At 36.0% G+C, this 27,457-nt stretch overlaps 2 protein-coding genes across 4 annotated transcripts; one reads left to right on the top strand and one right to left on the bottom strand.

Annotated features, from left to right (window-relative positions):
- Positions 1-1,250: 1,250 nt before the first annotated feature.
- On the top strand, positions 1,251-4,191 carry LOC107556615 (serine/threonine-protein kinase 19). 3 transcript variants are annotated; one of them, XM_016239753.1, is made up of 7 exons: positions 1,251-1,589; positions 2,850-2,995; positions 3,115-3,350; positions 3,426-3,523; positions 3,604-3,751; positions 3,841-3,921; positions 3,991-4,191. In XM_016239753.1, exons 1-6 carry the CDS (start codon positions 1,499-1,501, stop codon positions 3,893-3,895), a joined length of 774 nt encoding a protein of 257 aa, XP_016095239.1. In that variant the 5' UTR covers positions 1,251-1,498; the 3' UTR covers positions 3,896-3,921; positions 3,991-4,191. The 3 variants fall into 3 exon arrangements, with proteins under 3 accessions (XP_016095239.1, XP_016095238.1, XP_016095237.1); XM_016239752.1 differs by having other exon boundaries at positions 3,841-4,176; XM_016239751.1 differs by having other exon boundaries at positions 2,847-2,995; positions 3,841-4,176.
- A 1,259-nt stretch (positions 4,192-5,450) lies between these two features.
- Positions 5,451-13,839, bottom strand: LOC107556616 (ras-related C3 botulinum toxin substrate 1). The gene is made up of 6 exons (XM_016239754.1): positions 13,566-13,839; positions 10,181-10,252; positions 9,493-9,610; positions 8,690-8,752; positions 8,403-8,562; positions 5,451-6,741 (listed from the first exon to the last, which is right to left on the bottom strand). Exons 1-6 carry the CDS (start codon positions 13,598-13,600, stop codon positions 6,611-6,613), a joined length of 579 nt encoding a protein of 192 aa, XP_016095240.1. The 5' UTR covers positions 13,601-13,839; the 3' UTR covers positions 5,451-6,610.
- Positions 13,840-27,457: the final 13,618 nt, after the last annotated feature.

Genomic DNA, 27,457 nt, shown 5'->3' with positions numbered 1-27,457 from the left:
AAAATATTAAAAAATATGCGGGGGGGTGGTGGGGGGGGGGGGGGGGGGGGGGGGGGGGATTTCCCTCCCTCTGGTCTATGCATCCCTGCCACTTATATTTTCTTCTTATATAATTATATTTAATAAAAACTTTCTGCAAACACGCTCCGACGTCCCGATCAAATGATTTACGATACACGCTCCGATTGGAGCGCTTCGAAACAGTGAATAATTTTGCGACGCAATGGTTTCACTGATTCGGAATTTCAACAAGCTCCGTTGTGTTCTTTGCTCGCTTTTTCTAAATAATTTATTCCTTGTTTGAATAACCATGGGAATGAAATCATTACAATGAATAGGCCTAACTTACAATTTTTTATTAAACTTTGATCACGTCAAATAAAGTTTCCGTCGCATTAAAAGTTTTCAAAAGCATCTTTTTTTTACCTTAAACCACATAAACACATTGCATTACACCAAATACACCAAATAATGTTCTTTTTAGCAACATCATATGACCCCTTTAATCTTTTTTAATGCAATGATTACTTAACTGAAAAAAAGATTTAAATGATACATGCTGATGTTTTAATGTATTATTTACTTGTCATTATTAATAGCATTAGATAACCTTGTTTTAACTTATTTTCAAATAGTTAAATGAAATAATTAAAATGGGTGCTGTGTTCCAATAGTTCTTGCTATGTTATCGCAAATGAATACTGCGAACAACACTGCAGTGTAGCATTCCAGGTCATTCCTGCAGGTGTTGTTTATAATGTTAATCTATCTGTTATGGTAACGTTTTGAACCTCTAAATGTAGACTCTTGCAAATAAAAAGTTATTAATCATAAAAATAAAAAAAATCAGTCTGTTCAGTATTTAAAATATGAATTTATCTGTGACCACATGACATTGATTTTTGTGAGAGTATGTCAAAAAAAGTGCTGGCTCATTTTGCCCCTGGCTGTGAGGACAAGGTTTTGTGGCACCAAGTAGGCCTACACAAGTTGTTTTAAACCCCCCTTCTAGGCCTATACAAATAAAACAGAGTTATTAAGATTTTTGTATAAGATGCCTAGCAATTTCCCAGTGAGATATTGTAGATCTGCGTTTTAGATGACAATAAACGTCCTTCTTCTTGAATGGCGCTTGCGTGTTGTTTTAATGCAGACCGCCAGAGAGCAGCCGAGGCGTGCAGTTCATCCGGAAAACAACGAAGAAGAAGAAAAAGAAGAAGAAGACGAAGAAGAAGAAAAATAAGAAGAAGAAGAAGAAGAGTCGCAGTCAGCTGTTGATGAACTGTCAACAAACATTTAAACCCAAGAGTTAAAAGAGTAGCACTTATAAAAATATATATATTTCTGAAAACAAAAACTGTGTTTCTCTGTCGCTTCGGCAGGGAAATGTTAAATATATAAACATCTTGCGCTGTTCTCAGCTAGCATACAAGCTAGGTAACGTTACATGAGGAAAACAGTTAAATAAAGGAGTGGCAGTGCTTAAAATCAGTAAGAGATGAACCGAAAAAGAGCCCTGATCGCAGACACCTTCTGTTTAACGAAGAGACGCAGATGTGCAGCTGACAGCGTTACCGGAGACAGTCAAGGTAAGACCTTATTTCTGCTCTATAATTGAACGTTACCCTCATGTTGCCTTTAAAACCAAAAAACACACTTGACATTCATGTATTAGATTGAGACGGCGCAGTATAAAGTAGACGTACCATTTAAAAAGTCCTCCTTTAAATAATACTTAAGTTGTCTCGAGATTTATTATCATAAGATTAATATTTCTGCTAAGATTCATCCAAAACCAATGAATAAATAATTGATAAATGCAAAATTTTAATATTAAACGTATGCATGCTATGATTTATTTTTTGACGTTATCATTCTCCGATTATGTACACTGTATTATCTATCTATCTATCTAATTTCAGGATTCTTTGATGTATAGACATTTCAAAAGAACAGTGTTTTATTAGAAACTGAAATCTTTTGTAACATTGTCTTTACTGTCAATTTACTTTAATGAATCCTTGCTGAATAGAAGTATGAATATCTTTCAAAAAGAAAAATCTTACCGAGCCTAAACGTTTTGAACAGTAGTATATAGTTGTCTCTACACATTATATATATATATATATATATATATATATATGGATTAAACAAAAATACAATATTAATTAAAGTTAAACCAGCACAAAGCTGATGTTTAGTCTTTACCACATTAGGTGCAATTAAAATAAAATGTACGAACGTGTATCAGTCTGTACGTCAGTATAATGATTGTTTTAATGGCTTTGCTAAGACCATAAGGCATGTATATATTAGTGCTGCCAAACGATTAATCGCATCCAAAATAAAAGTTTTTGTTTGCATAATATATGTGTGTGTACTGTGTATATTTATGATGTATATATAAATACAAACACATACAGTATATTTATATATTAGATATATATTTTTAATATACAAATTTTCTTAAATATATACGTGCTTGTGAGTGTATTTTTATATATATATATATATATAAATACACTCACAAGCACGTATATATTTAAGAAAATTTGTATATTAAAAATATATATCTAATATATAAATATACTGTATGTGTTTGTATTTATATATACATCATAAATATACACAGTACACACACACATATTATGTAAAAAAACCTTTTATTTTGGATGCGATTATCGATCGTTTGACAGCACTATATTAATATATATTACTATACACATGCTACACAATACAGGCTTTAAATGTTACACTATACAATATGTAACTGCTACAAATCCATACACAAATGCTGGGGTCCCATCAGAGTTGGAGAATACCCATGCTGTATGGCGTTTGTTCAGCAGATGGAGCAGCTGATATCAGGTCAAGCTTGCAGTACCTCATGACACTGTTTTCACGCAAGCTCTTCAACGACAGCCTCCCACCAGTGGTCTTAAAACACCAGCTCTACAGTTTACACAACGACAAAACCGCAGTGGACAAGCAGGTGGTAAGATCAGATTGTTTTAGGCCTACCTACAAATATTCATCTTGGCGAAGTGTGCCAGATCGTTTTTATAATAACCGTAACGCATTCCGAAGCTCTGGTCTTCTCTCTTTCCTCGTCAGAATGAGTTGAGGGAAAACGGCGAGCTGTTGATGTTCCAGCTGGGGTTCGACTCCGAGGCCTTCGCTTTAGTGTTTGCAGAAGATTACAGAGCCAAAGTCCTGCAGGGGGAAGCTGGCAGAGGAACGCTGGGAACTGTAGAGAAATTTCTGGCCAAACTAATTCCCAGCTGCTCCGATTTGAGTTTCAACAAGGAGAAAATGCTTAAAGAGTTCCTCTTTACAGACTCGGAGATAACGTAAGGATAAGGACACAGATGTTAATATGTTTTTCACTGTCTCTGGTGCTTATTTGAAGATGCGTTTGGATGCAGGCAGCTGGTGAAATCGGGCGTCCTCACTGTGAGGGATGCGGGCAGCTGGTGGCTTTCAATCCCAAACTCTGGCAAATTCATTAAGTACTTCATTAAGGGTGGGTTTTTAACGTTAAGACACACATGCAGTGGGTTTCCATTTGGTACGGTTTAATATCTGGTCTCTTTTTCCCAACAGGACGCAAAGCTGTTCTCGGCATGGTCAAGAAATCCAAATACGGTGAAGTCCTCAAGACGGAATTGGAAGGACGCCGCACAACTTCGCAGGTCAAATTCCAGATGAAGTATCACATTCATGAAATAATCGGAGCAGAGTTAGTGGAATGGTAAGGCTGCTGTATCGTTGAATAGATTTGTAATTGCGAGGACAAGGTCTGATGTCTGAAATGTGATTTTTTTTTATGTCTATTTGTAGCATACAGACAACATCAGGGACATTATTACGACACGTGGACGGAAACGTCAACTAACAGCTCCACTCTCTCGACTTGAACTGTACAGAATTGAACGGTGTAATGTATTCATTGCCATATTATTTTGGTTACAAACAGCAGAATCAACTGTGCACAACATAGTGAATAAAAGGTTGCCAAACTTCACTGTCAAATTCCTCACTGTCTTTGACCTCAACACTCAGGATAGCCATTAATTAAGGGTTTGAGACTGTATGTTCTTATGTTGCTGGCGCCAGTCATGTGGCAAGTTTGCAAATCACACTTTTGGGGGTCCTGCACCAACCGTACAATCTAATCAAGTGTGATGTGATGTATGGTCCATACTAGGAATTAGTGCTCTGCATTTAACCCATCCAAAGTGCACACACACAGCAGTGAACACACCCGGAGCAGTGGGCAGCCATTGCGGCGCCCAGGGAGCAGTTGGGGGTTTGCTTGCTCAAGTATTGCCTCAGTATTGAAGGTGGGAGAGCGCGCTGTACATTCACTCACCCCACCTACAATTCCTGCCGGACCTGAGACTTGAACTCAGGTCTGGCAGGACCCAAAGGTTATGGACTCATAACCTTTGGGTTATGAGTCCAACTCTCTAACCATTAGGCCACGACTTCCCCATCAACTACTGAAGGCTAAAATAAAGTCACCCACCCGTTTTTTAAAATTGAATATACAGTTTTATTAAGCAGTGTCACATGATTTAGGTTAAACGGGTTGTGCATAAAAGCCTTCCACTTTTTCATATCCAACCATTATGCGCCAGAGAAACAAGTGTGCAGCCATCTTAAGAATTTTGTCTTTGAACCTTCGTTTTTGCGGTAGCGGTCTATAGCATCGCTTTTGACAGAAACCAACAATAAATTACATTTTCTACCTATTAGATTGTTTTATTAATGTCTACACCTACCACAACCCTAAACCTGCCTCTTACAATTATGTAAATAGAGTAATTATCATCGTTCAGTGTGACAAAATGTAGGTTATATTGATGTGCGAATGCCCAGTAGCCATAGCTGTATCCCTTCTAGACTTAACCAGTAATTCACTGCTCAAGTGGAAATACAAACAGGGAATGAATGCAGCTCTGAAAAGGGCAGGGCTTCATAAGGAGTATAATTGAAACAAAACAAATGTTTTAGGGTTTAATCTAAATTTATTGTATTTTATTATCTCTGTAAAACAAGTGACTCATCGTGAATAGCCCTAAAAACAGGGTTACAATCTGGCTATAACTGCAGATAGAAATCGCTCGATAGGGTGATCACAAATGATGCGCATTCTGTATTTGTGCCTCAGGACAGTTCAAGTAAGTATGCAATCGTGTTAAATGTCAGAATACCTTGTACATGATGTGCTGTTCGAATCAATAAGACAACCAATCGATTTCAGGAAATAAACACATTTGACAGTTACATGTTACTAGGACAGTAAGAAGTAAAATGTTAATTAAAAGTGATTAACGATAAGGGGAATAAACCGCATCGAGAAGATTTACTTCATTCCTGTAGTGTACGCTGTTGACAGTAGTCTGTTGCTTTTTGTAACATTAGCAAATATAAAAAGTGTCAAAAAGAAGAAAGTTTCTAAAAATGTGTTAACAAAAAAATAATATATATATATATGGCTGTAGAGGGTGTATTATAAATGCCCAAAGAGCATCAAGGTGTTCATATACCGCTAAATTAAGATTGACACTAAATGTCCCGTGTGATCCATTAGATATTTTAAAAAGCTGTTGTTGAACATCTAAGCAGGACGCTGATATTTGGGGACTGGAAATATTTGGAGGTATCAATACAGGTAATTGTGAGAGCTTTTGACATACTGGGACCAACAAAACACGAATTTCCTGGCCATGTTTCACCTTAAAAGATGGAGATTATACTTTGATTACACAAAATAAAGTCTATTTTTAGGATCATTACATATATATATATGTTTTTTGAAAATACTTTTTAAAAAAAATCTATTGTAATAAGGGAGATTTAATTGATGAAAATGGTCCTAAAAACAGGCTTCATTCTTTTAATGCAAAATATGACGTTTTCTCAAATTTAGGAGTGAAATGTGGCTTGGACATGTTTTTGTGCATAATTAGTGTGGCCGTAAATTACAGTATAACCCCCCTCAAAACAAATGGCAAATAGTGTGCACATAACTTCAAAATGAAGAAGTATAAAAATCTGTTCGGACGCCTCATCCTTCCATTAACAGAACCTCATGTTTCATGTGTGAGGTAAGCTGACTTCACTGTAAAACTTTCAAAAATATCACATCACATTTGCTTCACAGTAGCCAACAGTTAGCTCTGGTTTGCCAAATGGTTGCAGACCTTTAGGGGGTAAAAAGCAACAAATGTGGTGTATGCAGGGCCGCCCCGTCTTAATGTAGTGCTATTTGGCAAGATCTTCATTTCTTTCAAGCAAAGACTGTAAACAAACTTTACGGGTTCTCAATGGAAGGAACCAACTTCAAGACATTGTTAACCATCTAAAAGTTAATATCCATTAGTCAAAGGCCGCAGGTCGTCCAATAGTATGTGTCTGTCTAAGGGAGATGGGTTGGGGATCGATTTTTCACTACAACTATTGATAATATTGATAAAAGTTTTGTGAGGGTATAAAGTTGTACTGGTAATTACAATGGAGGGAGTGAAAAATGAAAACATGGTCTCATTTCTAACTTCTCCCCTTAGAAATACAGTTTGGATCACAGCAATCTTTCCTCAGAACTCTAGAGCAGCAGGCATTTCCTCTTCCTCTTCTTGACAGGGGGAGGGCAGAGCACGGCCCGGATGGCCTCGTCAAACACCGTCTTAAGGCCGCGCTGCGTGAGCGCTGAGCACTCCAGATACTTGACAGCCCCTGCGAAATAAAAAGACAAGAGCTTTTTAGCCCAAACCATTCCATTTTTAACATAAGCATGATTTGTGTGAGAAAATACTGAATTCCAATCAGAAAGCCTCGTCATAAAAACACTAAATAGTGTCCGCATTACTGAGTAAAGTGGAACATTTATAAGTCTGTGCACTTGTATAGTGTAAAGCTTGTGTTGTAGTTTATAGTTGTCCAATGTCTGCGCTATTTTTCTCCAAAGGTTATGACTGAAAAAATATAATTGTACACTTTTAAAGAAAAGCTCTCTCATAACCCTCTCAAAACAGGTGCTCGTCAATGTGGGAATCTGTTGTTTGTGCACTATCAGTATTCTGCTGTTGTTCCATCTCTTTAGTTTCACTTTCTACTGTGAAAACCGCAAGTATCCCTTTGGGCTTAACACCTTTAATCTATATAAAAGTAATAATAAACTCACGACAAGCATTCACTTGTACGGTTCAATATTTTTAAACAAAAAAATTCTAAGTCTAATAAGACTCTGAAAATAATCAGGTCCACTGAAAATAAACATGTATTATAAAACTGAGTAAAGTGGAACATTTATAAGTCTGTGCACTTGTATAGTGTAAAGCTTGTGTTGTAGTTTATAGTTGTCCAATGTCTGCGCTATTTTTCTCCAAAGGTTATGACTGAAAAAATATAATTGTACACTTTTAAAGAAAAGCTCTCTCATAACCCTCTCAAAACAGGTGCTCGTCAATGTGGGAATCTGTTGTTTGTGCACTATCAGTATTCTGCTGTTGTTCCATCTCTTTAGTTTCACTTTCTACTGTGAAAACCGCAAGTATCCCTTTGGGCTTAACACCTTTAATCTATATAAAAGTAATAATAAACTCACGAAAAGCATTCACTTGTACGGTTCAATATTTTTAAACAAAAAAAATTCTAAGTCTAATAAGACTCTGAAAATAATCAGGTCCACTGAAAATAAACATGTATTATAAAACGTATAGTTCCGGTCCTTGATTCTGATTGGTTGAGCGCACGTTCGAAGCTGTTGTAAATTACTCTACAAACATACCCCTTTGTTTACTTATGCTCGGCAACCACTTTGTTGGAACCACAACCGTTTCTGAGGATCTATATTGTTTGGTGGAAGAATACTGTTTTTATTTATATCATTACACTTTATTTGCCGTTTTATTTTGTGAAATCTTACTACGTATATGGAATAACTGTTTTATAAAAGCAATAAGCCCTGTGAAGCCGTGGTTTACAGTGAATTTATAACAGCTAAGGGGGTTTTAACAACGCCCCTTAGCTGTTATAAATTCACTGTAAACCACGGCTTCTTGGGGCTTATTGCTTTAATGAAAGTAAAACCTAAAATTAGGGTTCACTTTTGTTATGCAAAGTATAATTAGTTTTTTCTTTTCTTCAGATTTTTAGCTTGAGCCCAAATGTATGGAAAACTACATGAAGGAATCAGTTACAATTACATCTAAAATCATTTGAAAACGCAAATATTAAATGCATAATTCTAAAGGTATATATACAACTTGATTGGATAAAGAAAAACAACTGCTTTAAAATGCGGTTTTAAAGTGAAAGATTTGTTACATTTATTAAATAACTTATTAATGGACATGTTTTCATGAGATTTTTAAACATGCCATGGTTCCACCTACCGATCTCTTTGGCCATGGCCAGGCCTTGAGGATAGGTGATGGGAGTGAGCTTCTTCTCCTTCAGTTTCTCAATGGTGTCCTTGTCATCTCTCAGATCAAGCTTGGTTCCTACCAGGATGATTGGAGTGTTTGGACAGTGGTGTCTCACTTCTGGATACCACTGAACACACAACACATTTCAAAATGACCAAAACAACCAGCACGAGTAAGAAATAGACATGCGGTTTCAGTCCTGCATGCACTGTGCTAAACCTGAAATAATTATTTCTACTTTGAAAAGTACTTACCTTTGCACGAACATTCTCAAAAGAGGCAGGGCTCACAAGGGAGAAGCAGATGAGAAACACGTCCTATGGGACAAAAGCATTTATGATGTACCAATGGAGATTTACAGGTGCATTTCCACTATTTACATCCACTCTGCACCATTCATATGTGGTACATTTTATGCAGTGGCTCATAGCTTTGCTTGTCTACCAGCAATGTCTCAGACTGTTATCTGAAGAAATGTTAAAAGTGACAATGTATATGATAAAACACAATTATATTCAGAAAAACAGACAGGAGAAAATTAATCCATGACTAATCGTTATAGTGCAAACCCTGTTGACTACAGAGTCGCTATATATAGTCACTATTAGTTCATAGTCCAAACATGTATGGCTGTATGCATTACCAATATAAAGCTAATGTAAATCATTCATTTATTGCAACCTCAAAGATCATTCAAAAGGTAGTACAGTAAACCTGCCATAACAATTTTAGTAGCAGCCTAAAGGTGAGCTACAAAAAAACAATAGCAAGAAGAGAAGGATAACTGAGACCTTAACTTGGCAAGTGGACAAACAAGATTGATGTCCACTTTCATGGAAAGAGACAGTTCCCTTTAGTTATTCAAAGTATAATTTTTTTTTCTTTTCTTCTGATTTTTAGGTTGAGCCCACATGTATATGTGAAGGCAAAGGTGTCCGTTCAATTTCATGTATACAGTAAGTTATTGTATACGTTTTCATTTGAAAAATGGTTGGTAAAGAAACACATTGTTTGACACTTCTCTTTAGTTTCTAAAAAGGCTGGCTGCGGTTCTTACCGTTTGAGGGTACGACAGAGGACGGAGTCTGTCATAATCCTCCTGACCTGCTGTATCCCAGAGACCCAGGTTCACTGGTTTCCCATCCACCATCACATTTGCAGAGTAATTATCAAATCTGTCAGTTGAAAGGCAATGCAGTTCTGAACGTTAATCAGTGACAACTGAGTGTGAAATGCTGACTGTAAACAAATGCAGAATTTAAATAAAACAAGAGACTGTTTCAGTCCAAAGGAAGTTTCCAAATTCAGTGATTTATTTAAATGTTTACACTGAATACTTGATTGCACATCTCTCTGGAAAACATGATTATGAATGGCCGAATCACAGCTGAAATAAAATATTTCAGTATATTTCCTGTTATCCCGGCAAAATGATGGTGCTATTTTCATGTCTCTGTCGTCTCTCGCTTTCATACCAATGCCCTTTAGAATAGTGTAATTTACTGTTACACTGCTGCCTAACCATTCTGACTTTCCTGTCTGAATATTAATAAGAATAATATCTAGATTATTGTAAGATTGTTGCAGTGACCAGCTTGATTCAATTCAAACTTTTCCTAGAGGACGCTTTAAGCTAATCCACAATAATAACTTGAATTATATAAAATTCAGTATTCACTGTTGCGTCATCGTGACATAAACTCGAGTGAGTGATCAGGACCCCGACGTGAAGCGGAGGTACTCACACTGTGGGGATGTATTCTCCAGGAAAGGCATTGGTTGTGTAGCTGATCAGCAGGCATGTTTTACCCACAGCTCTGGAATGAAGAAGATAAACACACCACGATAAACACATGGCATGCTACAAGATAGTATCAGTAACCAGAACCACTGAAAAACTGGTCTGGTGAAGTCTGTCAAAACAGTTCTCATATGACTAGCACATAAGGGAGGAGATTTCCAGAAAGTGACGTAACATTTTGTACTTTTTACCTTCCTGAAAGCCATTTGAATTTTCATCAGCAGGCAAATAATAAGAGGCCTGTGTTACATTTGTTAACCTTTTTTCTTTATTGACGGTTCATAAAAATAGCAAATAATTTTTTTTTAAATTTTATAAAAATATGCTGTCATGAATCAAATGTCATCCACAAATATATCGTTTCATTTTCTTTTCTTAAGATGAAGTGTGTCCATTAACATAACTATGAAAAAAAAAATATTGTAATTAAATATTTTAACCCTGTCATATGACACATGAAATAACAGTAACAATATATATATATTTTTAAATGGAACAGTTTATTGAACTCTTAGACCTGCATGTGTTTTGTATCATGGAATATATAATATGTTGGAATGATGTATTGATGATAATTTTATTGCTATAAAACATCAAATCTGTTCAGAGGCCCAAACCGTGTACAAATATGAAATTTGGAGCAGCTGCTGATATTTAGATGTCCAAAAAGAATGTATGTATCTCCCAATAACATGTCTTGGAAAGATTATTTAATGCTTAGAGGCTCAAAAGCCTGATGTGTCACATCTAACATGTTTTTTTTCTGAAACATTATGCAAGGATAATCAAGTAAAAGTTGCATCAGTCCAGTAAATGTTCATCTTGAAATATTACAAAAATCTAAAAGTTATTCTTTATGATTTCACATCAAAAGCACATGTATTACAACTTGAATGTGGATCGTTTGCCTAAAAGGCCTTACAACTGGTTCTTTTTGATTGTGTTAATAATTTAGAGGTATCAAATAGTAGACATTATAGAGTTAATCTACTGACAGACAGCCATAAAAAAATATTTTAATTGTCTGGCTGATCAAGTACAGCATACAAACTCATGAATCAGCAAAAGCTATGAAAGATTGAGCGACGCCTGACGGATTCAGTCTATTTATTATAAAGTACAGCTCAAAGTCCAGCTATGACCTTACTGTACACCTACTGAAGCTTGAAGTTATCTCGGTCTGCTAAAACAATCATAAATTCACATTCTGTGTTTGACGTAGGGGTGTTTCTTGATCACAGACAGTGCTGATTTCGACTGAAATCCAATGAATATGTCGAATGCAGCACTTAAGACTGTGTGTGTATGCTTGGTCAATGAGAAACTCATATTTAGGTGACTTAGATAAGCGTTAATATTGCAATCATTAACTTGGCTAAACAACTAAAATACAAAGAACTCAAGATTTGAGCAAATTATGTGGAAAGAAACGCATGGACGAATGAACTGTTTTTTTTATCATCGGCTGATATTACGCAGGGCTCTACAGTGCGACCATTTCAGTTGCATTTGCGACTGAAAACTACTGCGTGCGACTATGAAAACATATTTAGGAGCACCAGTGCGACTGACCCCGATCATCATCATACTTGTGATTGCGCTCAGGGGAGCTTCAAAGGTTTCTACGTGTTTTTGCAGCGTTGAGTAATGCATCACAGACATATCTCACGAATAGGGTGTAAATAAGAGATTCATTGCGCGGGGTAGAGAGCTTCATTGATTATAAATGTGAGATCACGATGAGCTAAGATGAGTGACAGCTTTTAATGATTTTTAAGGGAGATTGTAAATGTGATACTGATTTAATACAACAGTTCAATAGACAAGAAGCTAATATTAAGTGACTTACATTGTCTGACTATAACACTATTGTCTGATTTTGCTCTATTTCGTCGTTGAAAATGGTTTGAAACAAAGTCACAGCTGGAATATTAAGTGACTTACATTGTCTGACTATAACACTATTGTCTGATTTTGCTCTATTTCGTCGTTGAAAATAGTTTGAAAAAGTCCCAGCTCAGCCGCTGCGCATCTCCTCCATTCAAACACAGCGGTGTTTCATTTATGAATGGAAGCTAATATTAAGTGACTTACATTGTCTGACTATAACACTATTGTCTGATTTTGCTCTATTTCGTCGTTGAAAATGGTTTGAAACAAAGTCACAGCTGGGCCGCTGCGCATCTCCATTCAAACACAGCGGTGTCTCGTTTATGAATGAACTGTGTTTTTAAACAAATCTAGTGAGTCAGTGATTCACGATAACCCATTCATAAATGAAGTCACTTGCTTCATTCCTGAATGAATCAGCCGTTTGAATGAATCAATTGAATGAATGATTCCGTGATAAAATCAGTGACTTGTCGCCACCTGCTGGCAGTTTTAGTTTCATTTTTAAAGTATCTTTTCAGTTCTTTTAATATTCATTTAATATTTCCATATTCATCATTTTTTTAAAACATTAATCTTACCATGAATTTATGGATTTAACTGCACTCATACCACCTCTGATCCTCATTAAATGTCTGAAAATACACCGGCAAGCCACTTTTGTGTTCTTCTGTGTACAAATACTGATTTCATTTGATTAGTAACTTATTCTTCTTATTCCATGAACTTTTAAAAAGCTTATAAAATATCATTTAAAAAAAATTTGACATAAAAGATGACATACTTTTAATAAAGTTTGAAAAATGCCATTACAAAAGGTCAAAACTAAATTCCACTGTAAACCACTTTAAGGAGTCAAATATCACCTCGTAATGGGAAGGCACATTTTTTGATCAAATTTTGGATTATTGATTAGAAGGTGCTCCTACATTTTTGACTGTGCTCCTAGCGTAGAGCCCTGTTATGGTGATACTATGGCACTAAATCCACAAAACCATGGTAGTACCACGGCACGTTTTGAATGCAGATGCCCTACGCGTTTATAGAAACACTAAAGACATAAATATATGGGCTTTAGTTTCCATTCATGTTCAATTGTTTGTTTGAGGGTCAGTTCTAACATCACTACGGGCCCTATAACGGAGCTGTTGTCTTGACACCTAGGGAGCTGCCTATAAGCCACTCTTCTGGCATCACAGGAGTGTTTCTAGTTTAGTTAGTTTGACCATCAGAACCTAGTTGTGACGTCACACGCACTCCGAGCCTCAGATAATGCGCGCGACGTCACGTTGAAGCTCACGCGCGTCTTTGACGCCAAAAAGCTGTTTAATGTTGCGGTTACTAGGCTTTCGAGACACAGCCAGTGAAACAAAGTGAGCCCAGTCATGTTTAGGGTGAGAAACTGTCAGTACAGAGTCATAGGCGGTAAAGTTACTCACCCGTCCCCGACGACCACACACTTGATGGCCTGCATGACTTTAACTCGATATTTACTTTCCCTCCGCGAGAACTGTATCAAGATTAGTCGAACAAACGACGCCGTTCACAACAACACTTCTTCAGCTGCACAGTATGCCGCTTTTATACAACTAGTTTTCTTCCAACTCTCATTCCCACACAGAGGAATGAAGTCGAGTAAGAAAGTTTGAAGCCACCACCCAAGACAGGAAGCGACTCCGACAGATTTACAAGCGCACTTCCGCTCGGCTCCCTACAGAATAAAAGTCCTCCAGCTAGCGCCCATCTTTCCCTGAACTTATATAGTTTCGTTTTATTTATTTATTTTAGTTTGTTTTAAAGAATTACAAATACAGCCAGGGGTACAAACACATTAGGATAAACAATACAAAATCCAAATATAAAGTTAAATAAAACATGGCAATGTTTACAAATGCAAACACTTTTTCTTTTCTTTTTTTTCTTCCTTTATTAGGATTAGCAACAAGTATACAGCAATATACAACCCTAGTAACAACAAAAATCACAAAACAAAATGAAAAAAACAACAACAACAAACATACTCGGCCAGGGGTAATATAAATTACATTATATAAAGTAAAGGTGCCTCAAAAGGCACTTTTTAACAACCAGGCAAAAGGTCACAGAGCATTCAGTCAACTGTACATTATAGGAAAGAAGCAATATTATAAGATGCACACAATGTTATCGATTTTAAGGCTTTAACATTGCTGGAGGTAGATATTGTTTCCAAGTAATACTTCAGATCTTATGCGAACACATTTGACAGCTTTTTGTTTTTCAAACTTGCCATGTTTAGGCATTCTTGAACCTCTGCCTTTAAAACTAAAAGCTAAAGGCTTACTTCCCCATATTTACATTCATGTATACTAAATTTAGCCAATAGAAGTAGCAGATGAATTAAATAATATTCCTTATGATAAGATAAGAGATGCCATACAGTCTATTCAAAAGGAAAATTGGTTTGAAATTACTAAACAATACACGTAGTGCTCAAAATGAGGACAACATTGCTATTCTAGCATTACTATTCTGATAACCTGTTTTTCAGAGAAAACACGGCAGATTGAAATTATTTGGCGTAGTTTTGTATCTCAATTTTTTTTTTCTGAATGTCTAATTTGATCTAGATCTGAACTCTGCATTATTCGTACATATTCCCTTTCTTATTTTATTTTTTATTAAGTTTAATATTTATTTTATGTCGCATTTAGTGCTGCGTGTGTCCGGCTCGTACGGGGTGTTTTCTAAAGGGCTCAGCAGGACTCTGCTCATCTTCTTTGATCTCGCCTGGAGACTCAGAATCAGATTCCCTTACCTCTATGTTATCGCCTCCATGATGTTTAACGTGCGACTGCAGGTGAGAGTCTGTCTGTCTGTCTGATTATCTATCTATCTGATTGTCTGTCTGTCTGGCATTCTGCCATTCTCTCGGTCTGTTTTATAGTTTTTTATCTATCTATCTATCTATCTATCTATCTATCTATCTATCTATCTATCTATCTATCTATCTCTGTTTTATAGTTTTTTATCTATCTATCTATCTATCTATCTATCTATCTATCTATCTATCTATCTATCTATCTATCTATCTATCTATCTATCTATATGTCTGTCTGTCTGTCTGTCTGTCTGATTATCTATCTATCTGATTGTCTGTCTGTCTGATCTATCTATATATCTGTCTGTCTATCTATCTATCTATCTATCTATCTATCTATCTATCTATCTATCTATCTATCTATCTATCTGTCTGTCTGTCTATCTATCGATCTATATGTCTGTCTGTCTGATTATCTGTCTGTCTGTCTATCTAGCTGATTATCTATCTATCTATCTATATCTATCTATCTGTCTGTCTGTCTATCTATCGATCTATATGTCTGTCTGTCTGATTATCTGTCTGTCTGTCTATCTAGCTGATTATCTATCTATCTATCTATATCTATCTGATTGTCTGTCTATCTATCTGATTGTCTCTCTGTCTGTCTGTCTATCTATCTAGCTGATTATCTATCTATCTATCTATCTGTCTGTCTGTCTGTCTATCTGATTATCTATCTGTCTGTCTTTCTGTCTATCTGATTTTCTATCTGTCTGCCTGTTTATCTGATTATTTGTCTGTCTGCCTGTTTATCTGATTATCTATCTATCTGTCTATCTGATTTTCCATCTGTCTGTCTGTCTGTCTGATTATCTGTCTATCTGTCTATCTGTCTATCTATCTATCTGATTGTCTGTCTATCTATCTGATTGTCTCTCTGTCTATCTATCTATCTATCTGATTATCTATCTGTCTGTCTGTCTGTCTGATTTTCTATCTATCTCTGTCTGTCTGTCTGTCTGTCTGTCTGTCTATTTATCTATCTATCTAGCTGATTATCTATCTGTCTATCTGTCTGTCTGTCTGTCTATCTGATTATCTATCTGTCTGTCTTTCTGTCTATCTGATTTTCTATCTGTCTGTCTGTCTATCTGATTATCTATCTATCTGTCTGTCTGTCTGTCTGCCTGTTGATCTGATTATTTGTCTGTCTGCCTGTTTATCTGATTATCTATCTATCTGTCTATCTGATTTTCCATCTGTCTGTCTGTCTGTCTGATTATCTATCTATCTATCTATCTATCTATCTATCTATTGTCTGTCTGTCTGTCTGTCTGCATATACACCTATCTATCTATCTGTTTATCTATCTATCTGTCTGTCTGTCTGTCTGCCTGTTGATCTGATTATTTGTCTGTCTGCCTGTTTATCTGATTATCTATCTATCTGTCTGTCTGTCTGTCTGCCTGTTGATCTGATTATTTGTCTGTCTGCCTGTTTATCTGATTATCTATCTATCTGTCTGTCTGTCTGTCTGCCTGTTGATCTGATTATTTGTCTGTCTGCCTGTTTATCTGATTATCTATCTATCTGTCTATCTGATTTTCCATCTGTCTGTCTGTCTGTCTGATTATCTATCTATCTATCTATCTATCTATCTATCTATCTATCTATCTATCTATCTATCTATCTATCTATCTATATCTATCTGATTGTCTGTCTATCTACCTGATTGTCTCTCTGTCTGTCTGTCTATCTATCTATCTGATTATCTATCTATATATCTATCTGTCTGTCTGTCTCTCTGATTGTCTGTCTGTCTGTCTGTCTGTCTGTCTATCTATCTAGCTGATTATCTATCTATCTGTCTATCTATCTATCTGCCTGTCTGTCTATCTGATTTTCTATCTGTCTGTCTTTCTGTCTATCTGATTTTCTATCTGTCTGTCTGTCTGTCTATCTGATTATCTATCTGTCTGTCTGTCTGTCTGTCTGCCTGTTTATCTGATTATTTGTCTGTCTGCCTGTTTATCTGATTATCTATCTGTCTATCTGATTTTCCATCTGTCTGTCTGTCTATCTGATTATCTATGTCTGTCTGTCTGTCTATCTGATTATATATGTCTGTCTGTCTGATTGTCTGTCTGTCTGTCTATCTATCTATCTATCTGATTGTCTGTCTGTCTGTCTGATTGTGTCTGTCTGTCTGTTTGATTTTCTATCTATCTATCTGATTGTCTGTCTGTCTGTCTATCTACCTATCTGTCTGATTGTCTGTCTGTCTGTCTGTCTATCTGTCTGTCTGTCTGTCTGTCCGTCCGTCTGTCTATCTGATTATATATGTCTGTCTGTCTATCTATCTGTCTGTCTGTCTGTCCGTCCATCCGTCTGTCTATCTACCTGTCTGTCTGTCCGTCCGGCCGTCTGTCTATCTGATTTTCTATCTATCTGATTTTCTATCTATCTATCTGTCTATCTGCCTGTCTATCTATCTATCTATCTATCTATCTGTCTATCTGTCTGTCTGTCTGTCTGTCTGTCTGTCTGTCTGTCTGTCTGTCTGTCTGTCTGTCTGTCCGTCCGTCTGCCTATCTGATTATATATGTCTGTCTGTCTGTCTGTCTGTCTATCTATCTGATTGTTTGTCTGTCTGTCTGTCTATCTACCTATCTATCTGATTGTCTGTCTGTCTGTCTGTCTGATTGTATATCTGTCTGTCTGTCTATCTATCTGTCTGTCTGTCCGTCCGTCCGTCTGTCTATCTGATTTTCTATCTGTCTGTCTGTCCGTCCGGCCGTCTGTCTATCTGATTTTCTATCTATCTGATTTTCTATCTGTCTATCTGTCTGTCTATCTATCTATCTATCTATCTGATTGTCTATCTGATTATGTTTATCTGTCTGTCTGTCTGTCTGCCTGTTTATCTCTCTGTCTGTCTGTCTGTCTATCTGACTTTCTATCTGTCTGTCTATCTATCTATCGATCTGTCTGTCTGTCTATCTATCTGATTATCTGTCTGTCTATCTGATTTTCTATCTGTCTCTCTATCTATCTATCTATCTATCGATCTATCTATCTGATTGTCTGTCTATCTATCGATCTGTCTGTCTGTCTATCTATCTGATTATCTATCTGTCTGTCTGTCTGTCATTATAAATCGTTAAACTACACATTTTTACAATCGTCAAAAACCAAATGTGTCTGAAGAACAAATAATGTATATCTACACTAGAGATGTATCTCGTTTCCTTCTGTCAAATCAACTGCAGTGAACACAGATGTCTGAGTGCCATAAATATTCTTTCTCCAAAGTTTGCATGCCTATAACTCAAGAAGTATTGAGGATATCACAGCGCAGTATGATTTTAGATTCTAGTTCTTAATAAACTTTTCTTTTGGAATCATCATTTTCAAGGCCCTACATCATTCAGTCCCAGAGATATAGGATCTCAATGAGGCTCCATATTCAGATTGTTGTATATTACCTATTTTCATGGGGTGAAAACCAAATGTTGGTCATTTTCTATACAGCTGATACTTATTTTATTTAAAGGGGATGCGTGAAGAATAAGTAATGCTGAAGTTAGAAATGTATCTTGTTTCCCTGTAATAAAACAATAGGACATACCTGTTTGGGGACCTCTGGTTGAGTTGACATGGAATGACCCAATATATTTATTCTACAATCCATTTTATATATTGTTGAGCTTACTTTTTTTGTACTTACTGTAGTGTTCAGTTCTCATAATTTATGCTTTAATCTCATCTTTGTCCCTCTTTCAGGTTCACATTGAGATACATTGATTGATACTGAATAGCTGCTGCTTTGATATTTCACCTTGTTGAACCGAAGCCCAGTAATGGCTCTCAACTCTATGGTTTCCACAGACTTCATCAATGAAGCTCATGAATTATCTATAGCTCGGAGACATACAGTCAAGAACATGCTGACTGGGATACCAGTAGGAATTATTTGTGCAAAATGGACATCGGCTTCATCGGAGGAGATAACTAGGAACGTATGATGATACATCTCTCACGGATTCATGTTATTTTCTTTATTTTAGAAAGGTAAATATCTCATGCTGAGCCGTTGGATGGTACGGGACCCTCAGACTCAAAATACACGTTTGGGATGAGTTGCTGTGCTCCAGTGAACTTTTAACACCGAGGGAATGCATGATAAAACCCGTGTTAAAATGTGTTTTTTCCCCCACACATTTCAGTTTTGCATATCAAGAGAAATTTAGATTAATATATAGTTTTTTTGTTTTTGGGGGGTTTGTTTAGTCACCGCATGACAGCTCACAGTGGGACGGACTCCACCGTTCACCTCCGTCATCTACTCACTAACACAGTGGCTACTGTTACAGAAAACTACAGGGATTTGTATATATAGATGGATTTATTTGTTTGTGTTTTTGTTATTATTCAATCTGTGCATTATATGGCACATGCATTTTGGGAGGATTGTGAATGTACTGTGATTTAAACTTTGACAATAAATTATGAAGAGATTTTTTTTTTGTCTTGCCCTGTGACTGAGATGATGCTTTTTACATTGTTAAATGAATGCTCCAAGTTTAATAAAAGTTTCTATCAGTTACCACAGAAAGTAAGCGTTTCTCAAGTTCCTGTACAGTGTAAAATATACTTTGGAACTGTGTGATGAAAAATGTCTGTAGTTTATTTTTTGACACTAGAGGGCACCATCTTTTTTTGAATCATTTCAATATTTATTGTGTGAAATCAAATCTTTTTAAAACAGAAACAGAAAAGACACACTTCAGGAGAACATTAACGAGCAAAATGTAACAAACAAGGGGGAAAAGATACACAAAAAATGTATACACTAAATAAATTACTGAATTAAATTCAATCTAAATTAAATTCACCTTTTTTATTTTGGATTTATATCGTTTTATTATTATTTTATGTATTTATTTATTTGACTGTACCTTTAAAAACAATTTTGCTCGTACAGTAGAGATTGCCTCAGATCAGCATATTCTGAATTTAAACGTGCAGTATGTTATTTTTTACCTCATGAAATGTTTTACAGAAATAAACTGCGCTGTTTATAATGATGTCCATTCACACAAGACAAAGACTCCATCCATAACTCTGTAACACAATTATATGAAACTTTTACCTGAGGAATAAATACTAACTATGAACTAAATACTACAATACTATCTGACTGTATAGTGCGTTTCTACAATGGCATCAGTAACCAAAAAATGTGTGCTTTTGTATGATGCTGAATCCACGACACTAAATGTAACATGAGGTCCATTAAACCTGGATCTTCAAAATCTTTAAAAAATGCTTTACAATATTCAAATCTATTTTAAACGCATGTCAGGGAAGAAACCGGGTACTTCAGGAGAACATTAACGAGCAAAATGTAACAAACAAGGGGGAAAAGATACACAAAAAATGTATACACTAAATAAATTACTGAATTAAATTCAATCTAAATTAAATTCACCTTTTTTATTTTGGATTTATATCGTTTTATTATTATTTTATGTATTTATTTATTTGACTGTACCTTTAAAAACAATTTTGCTCGTACAGTAGAGATTGCCTCAGATCAGCATATTCTGAATTTAAACGTGCAGTATGTTATTTTTTACCTCATGAAATGTTTTACAGAAATAAACTGCGCTGTTTATAATGATGTCCATTCACACAAGACAAAGACTCCATCCATAACTCTGTAACACAATTATATGAAACTTTTACCTGAGGAATAAATACTAACTATGAACTAAATACTACAATACTATCTGACTGTATAGTGCGTTTCTACAATGGCATCAGTAACCAAAAAATGTGTGCTTTTGTATGATGCTGAATCCACAACACTAAATGTAACATGAGCTCCATTAAACCTGGATCTTCAAAATCTTTAAAAAATGCTTTACAATATTCAAATCTATTTTAAATGCATGTCAGGGAAGAAACCGGGTTTTTTAACCACATAATGATGCAGTTACACTCTAAAAAATGCTGGGTTGAATACAACCCAGTGCTGGGTAAAATAGGGACAAACCCAGCAATTGGGTTGTTTTGACCCAGCATTTTTTAGAGTGTACAGCAATTGCTGAATCCATCATCCGAACCTTGACCTAAGCACTAGAGAGAAAAAAAATCCTTTAACAACTTTAATCTCTAAAAAGCCATATACAGTAGCCAAGTAAAGGACCCTATACAGTAAACACTGATTGTTGTCTACTGAATATAGGGTATGTAAGTACACTCTAAAAAATGCTGGGTTAAATACAACCCAGTGCTGGGTAAAATAGGGACAAACCCAGCAATTGGGTTGTTTTGACCCAGCGGTTGGGTTAAATGTTTAACCCAACCTTCTGCGTAGTAACCCAACCGCTGGGTCAAAACAGCCCAATTGCTGGGTTTGTCCATATTTTACCCAGCACTGGGTTGTATTTAACCCAGCATTTTTTAGAGTGTAACTATTGGGAATCATTGGGGAAAATACCTCTGACTAGACTTTCTGTTACTCAGAAGAAGAAAAAAACAGGTTTTAAAATGTGTGAGACTCTGAGCTTTGCTCATCCGTAAGTTCAGCAGCGTTTGCAGGCTAGTGTAAAATACTGTTGCCAAGGCAACTGCCTAATTCTTTGCATGTCAACCCCCCTCCACACATCCAGGATTTTCCCTGCACACTTGAGAAAGAAAAAAAAAAAAGAGGATTTACAGATGAGGATTTGCTCACTGAAATGTTTTAATGGGGTTAACTAAAATGGACTGTTTACAGCAGAGAAGACAAATCAGCAAATGCATTAGATTTTTGCATATTTTGACCATCTTTCAGAAACAGAGTATTTTTTTAACCAGGTCAGGCTTAGTAGCATGCAGGTACATCCTTTGTATACAAGGGCTACACATATGCATACTTATGCAATTGCTGTGTATGTAATGATCGACCTTTAAATTGAAAAGGAATTGTGACAATGAATCAAACGATAGCCTACAGGAAATGTCTAAATGGAGCAAGTGATGTTTTCTAAATCGTCTGTCATCTTTAGAGGTTAAATATGATAATTCATTGCTAAAATTGGCGGTTTTTGGACATTTTTCCCATTCGCTGTATTTCAACCAATGCATGAGATAGTATGCTGTGATCCAGGATTCAGCATTTTTATTTGCCTTTAGAATAACTTTGGCTGTGTCCAAAATTGAGTAGGCACTTATTTTGAATACGTAATTACTTTGAGACTGTAAAAAGAGTACGTTTTATATAGTATGAATGTGTGTAGAATGGATGTAATCTGTACGTGCTACATTTGCCATGTTGTCATTGTCATGTCACTGTCATTCATAAATCCTCTCCCGTGGCCTCATGGGATAGTAACGTGTCCCTCCTATGCACACGTCAGAATCACGCCGGAAGTAGTAGGTCATCCTGGTACTTTTTGCAGATTCTTGTATGACTACTGTGAATTCAGGCATAGTTTTGTCACATACTGTTTTTTGCCTATACTATATAATAGAGAAGTATGTGATCTTGAATGCAGCCTTTGTGATTAATGGACAGGCCACTTACGATTCACTCTGATTCATCATGCATGCGGCCTGTATTATCATAGTGATTATCAGTACATTTTAATACGCAACAAAGCAGGTTTTAGTAGTCCAAGTGTATATTATTTTTACATCCCTTAATGAAATATACAGTAATAAGTTGTAAATTAAACAGTTATAATACATGCACCCTGATAAAGCGATTATAATGAGATCTAGGCACTACTGTGATTAAACTTAAAGATTTAAATGAATGCGAATAAGCTCATAATTGCATAGGAACCATAATGATATTGAAATATGTGTGCATGCTGATTTTAATCACAATAAACAGGCATGTACACATCTTACTGTGATTAAGACTTTATTCTGATAATTGAGGGGGAAAGCACATTATTGGTGCATATGTAAACACAGTATTTTTTATTTATTTTTTGCAGTGAATGGCAGACAACAGCTGACAATTTTTACAACAGTGTCATGTAATAGATCAGTAAAAGTAAAAGGACAAACACAGTGTAAAATCCCACACAGTCTCCCCTGCAATCACAGACCTCTCCAATCATGTGTCCACAGGCACTTCATGTAAATTTACTCTAGTTTAGTCTGCAGTGAAAGGAATGTGACAGTATGTATGACCACCAGTATTATCCACACAGGATGTCCCATTTCTCTGACCCCCTTGTGCCCCTTTCCCCAGCCTTCAGGAACTATAAATCCACAGGATGCACGCTCTTCCCCTGGCCTGGTCTTCTCTGGAGAATTAGTCTGAGATCAGTCTTAGTATGGGCTGGTTGCAGATATATATATATACAGTATATACATACATACATATACACACATAATACATATCTCACACACACATCTATATATAAACACACAGTAAATTTAAATAAATGTAATTTTTGGTAACACTTATTGTCTTGTTATTAGTACTCATAAAGCACATATTCTGTATGACCATATTCTACATCCCTAATACCCAATACCTAAATTTAACAACTACCTTACTAACTATTAATAAGCAGCAAATTAGGAGGTTATTGAAACAAAAGTCGTAGTTAATGGTTTGTTAAAAGTGAGAATTGGATCTTAAAATAAAGTGTGACCTAATTTTTTATATTAATCGTTATTCATATAAATATATTAGGTATATTTATGATAAATTGATATCTCAAACAAACGTTGTTCTTTTGCACTTTCCATTTATCGATGAATCCTGAGAAACAAAGCAAAACAAAACCTCTCATGGCTTCCAGAAAAATATTTTCAATATTGATTATAATAAAAAAAATTGTTTCTTGAGCAAGTCAGCATATTAGAATGATATCTGAAGGATCATAAGACACTGAAGATTGTAGTAATGATGCTGGAAATTCAGCTTTGTGTCACAGGAATAAATGTATTAAAATATGATATTAATGTAATAAAATACAAAAAAATATTTAAAGTTTTAATAATATTTAACTATTTTTAATCAAATAAATGAAGTCTGGTTGAATATAAGTAATGTCTTTCAACAACTTTTAAAAATCAACCCCAAACAGAATATTGGATCAGCTATTGGACAAAAAAATGACATAACCGTCAATGCTTGGCAATGAAAAACTCACTGTGATGTTAGTGTGATCCTATGTGGTTGTTAGGGTGTTACATACAGACCGATATGAGTTTTTATGATATTCTTGATCCCTAATTATATAGCTTCAGATTATGGATTGTACCAAATGAACTCTGATTGTAACAGCATACCTTTTCTCAACAAGCCACATGATTTGAGGCATCATTAATGTCTGTAGCACAAACAGCGAGGGACAAGTTACGCACAGATTCAGCATGGTTCTGGGGTGAGGGGTGACCCGACTGAAGACACTGGAGCAGATGAAAACGTGTTTGTCTGACTGCTCAATCAGGCCACATGAACTCGGTCAGCGTGCCGTTATCTCCCCCAACTGGAGCCATATTCTGCCAGACATGTGCTGCCCGAGGGCGGCCGCCTCTGGTGCAGAGCACGCTGGGAAATATTCAGCCCGCCACACGCTTAATGCATGCTTACATGCCATCACTAAATGTAACGATGATGTACATTTGGAACAAAACAAAAAAATGTCTTTCAGCATGAGAGACATGCAGATTATTCTAACCAAAAAATGACATGTGACTTCCACTAAGAAGCCAAACTGAATGATAACGCATGCATTGAGCAACTTATGCAATCAGTCATGCATCACTCCACCTAAAGCCTCTCAAAAAGACCAATGGGAGAAACAGACAGTTGTTCCGGACGTGTTTTTGACCATATTTGTGCAGCAAAGATTACGCATATGACCTATTTTCAGTCTGCAGCTTTGATATATTCAGATCAGGGCTTGTGCTCGACTCTGGCTGAAAGAGTGTCCCACCCAAGCAAAACTGGGAAAACAAGAGTGTTTCCTGGACTGCGTTAGACATCTAACAGGAAATACTCCCCCAAAACCCGAGGCTCCCTCAAGTCCCACATTCATTATAACACCCACTCTGTCCACCAACACGCATTTTTTCACACTCTCGAGACTGAAGAGTCTTCGTTTTTATGGAACTAGGAACTGGCAGTGATGATTTTGTTAAAAAAAATCTGGATGGACTTTGAAGTCAGTCTAGACTCTAGACTTCATCTTTCGTTTCAGGAAAACAAATATCGATCCATCACCATTGTTGAAGATTAAAATGCAATCTGTGTAATGGAGCTGTCCTTCTTCTTCTCATCATATCTACTTCTACTTCACATGTTGATTTGTGAATATTAAAGAAGAACATTTCATGAGACCGAGAAATAAAACGGCTAACTTCATTCTTGAGGAGTTTGGTAATGTGTATAAAGAGAGCAGCTTGTTTCGTCTGAGAGGCTGGCGTGCCGTAATTGAATCCATGTGTCGGAGAAACATAGGCCTACAAGCGCAGTGTTGTGAGCGTCCACGCCATCAGCCCCTTCAGACATTTTTCATCACCCGTTATTTGAGATATGAGTCTTTCCTGAGTTTTACTTTCCTCACTGTAAGAGAATTCTCCTCTCAGCTGTAATGAGGAATGTTTTCCAATCCGATTCACTTCACCCTCGTGTGCTGTTTTCTCAGGTCAGTTTTAGATGTGTATAAAAGTGTTGCACTGAAATACAACATTCTTTTTATTGCTGTTATCTTGTGGCTTTTAGTCCATCTTTGTTAGTTTTAAGGCCATTCCTACCTGAAAAAATACTATAGTCATTTATTGTAAATACTATACAATATATTATAGTATTTACAACACTTTGTTAATGAATGCTACAGCATAATGTAGTATTAACTATAGTGAACTGATAAACTGTAATAAATACTTTAGTTTTTACTACAGTAAACCATTGTGTATTGTAGTATAATAGTTGTAGAAAACTTAGCACACGGTAGAGTAATGTGTTTATATTACTATAGTTGTTATATTACCACAACAACTAATTACCGCAACAAATGAATTCAAGTACTTTACTATAGTACACTGTAAAAAAAATTACCGTGAATTTAACGGTAAAAGACTGTAAAAATGCTACAGTAAAAACCTGTTAAATGGTTAACGGTAAATTCCCCTACTACATACAGTGAAAAACTGTATTGGACATTACATGTATTGGACATTAATTTTACGGTAGTATACCGTTTTTGGAAGTGAAAAAGGGCGTATAATTTACAGTGATTAACCGTAAATTGACATTCCTCAGAATTCCCTGCGTTACATTTCAAATTGTATGTTTTTTTGTTGAAATAACTATGTTTCTTCTTAGTTTTTTCTTATCAGTTTTGTATATTAGGGTTGTGTGTTACACCTAATGTTGTTCAATGAATGTTTATTGGATTATTTCAGTTTCATGTGTGTTACCATGATGGTGTTTAGTGTTGGTGTGTATTACACTGTGCACCTTCTATATATGTTATTATTTAAAAGCTGCTTGTGATGGGCTTTGGTTCATCGTGTGACTTTCTCATCACCGCCTGTATTTGGTGGTTATCAGTGTATTACAAAGGTACAAAACAGATTTCAGTACTTGAATAGGTTGGTATATTAACATTATATCAGTTAATGAAATTACGGTATTTAACTGTAAATTTAAATTACAACCGTAAAACCTAAAACGTTGCTACCGTATTTTTTACGATAAAATTCCGGCAACCACAGCTGCCGTTTTTTTACCGTAAATTTTTTTACAGTGTATGGTTCAAAAACACTATAGTATTTAGCCTACTATAAATTACTATAGTATTTTTTCATGTGGGAAAGTGGCTACTGTACTCCCAATATGTATCAAAATTAAAAAGAATCTTTAAAAATCTTGTTCGAATGTGATATATCTGTAATATAATGATTATTAATTTAAATTTGGTCATGTTTTTTTTATTTGTTCTTTCACTTTGGCCCCACTTTTTTTGGTTTTCTTGAGAATAAACCATTATTACATGTAAACTTGTAGGCTATAACGACATTCATAGTGCATTAAAATCCCCTACCATTTCTGTTTCCCTCAGTATCAGAGTTACAATAGAATGAATGAAGGGATAAACGAGCTCTGCTAAAGTGAAGGTTTGGGTTTATGAATATTATTTACGCTATGCGATGCTTGTCCTGATTGGCTGAAAGGAAGGCGTTTGTAGGACGAAGAATTGTGAAGGTAATTACTTTTACCTCTTTTAATGTATTACTTATCTTATTTTCTGCTTTGTGCGTACGTGTCGATGCTTTGTCAATATTATATGTAAAACAATTATGCCACAACAAAGCACTTTGAAATTGACTTTACGGAGACCATGAATATTAAGAACCGGCTTCAAGCAACGTCAGCATTACCTAATTAATATTCATGCCGCAAGCCTTCGTCTTAGTGGGATTGGTGAATTCGCGTGTAAGGGGCGGGGCGAGTGTGCCCGTGTGTCTGGAGCGCTTATTCCGCTGGATGTTATTGATCCACGCCAG

The sequence above is a fragment of the Sinocyclocheilus grahami genome, unplaced genomic scaffold, assembly GCF_001515645.1.
Source record: "Sinocyclocheilus grahami isolate Dianchi unplaced genomic scaffold, SAMN03320097.WGS_v1.1 scaffold574.1, whole genome shotgun sequence".
NCBI lineage: Eukaryota > Metazoa > Chordata > Actinopteri > Cypriniformes > Cyprinidae > Sinocyclocheilus > Sinocyclocheilus grahami.
The sequence above is the reverse complement of the archived record's forward strand: the minus strand, read 5'-3'. Positions and strand labels throughout refer to the sequence as shown.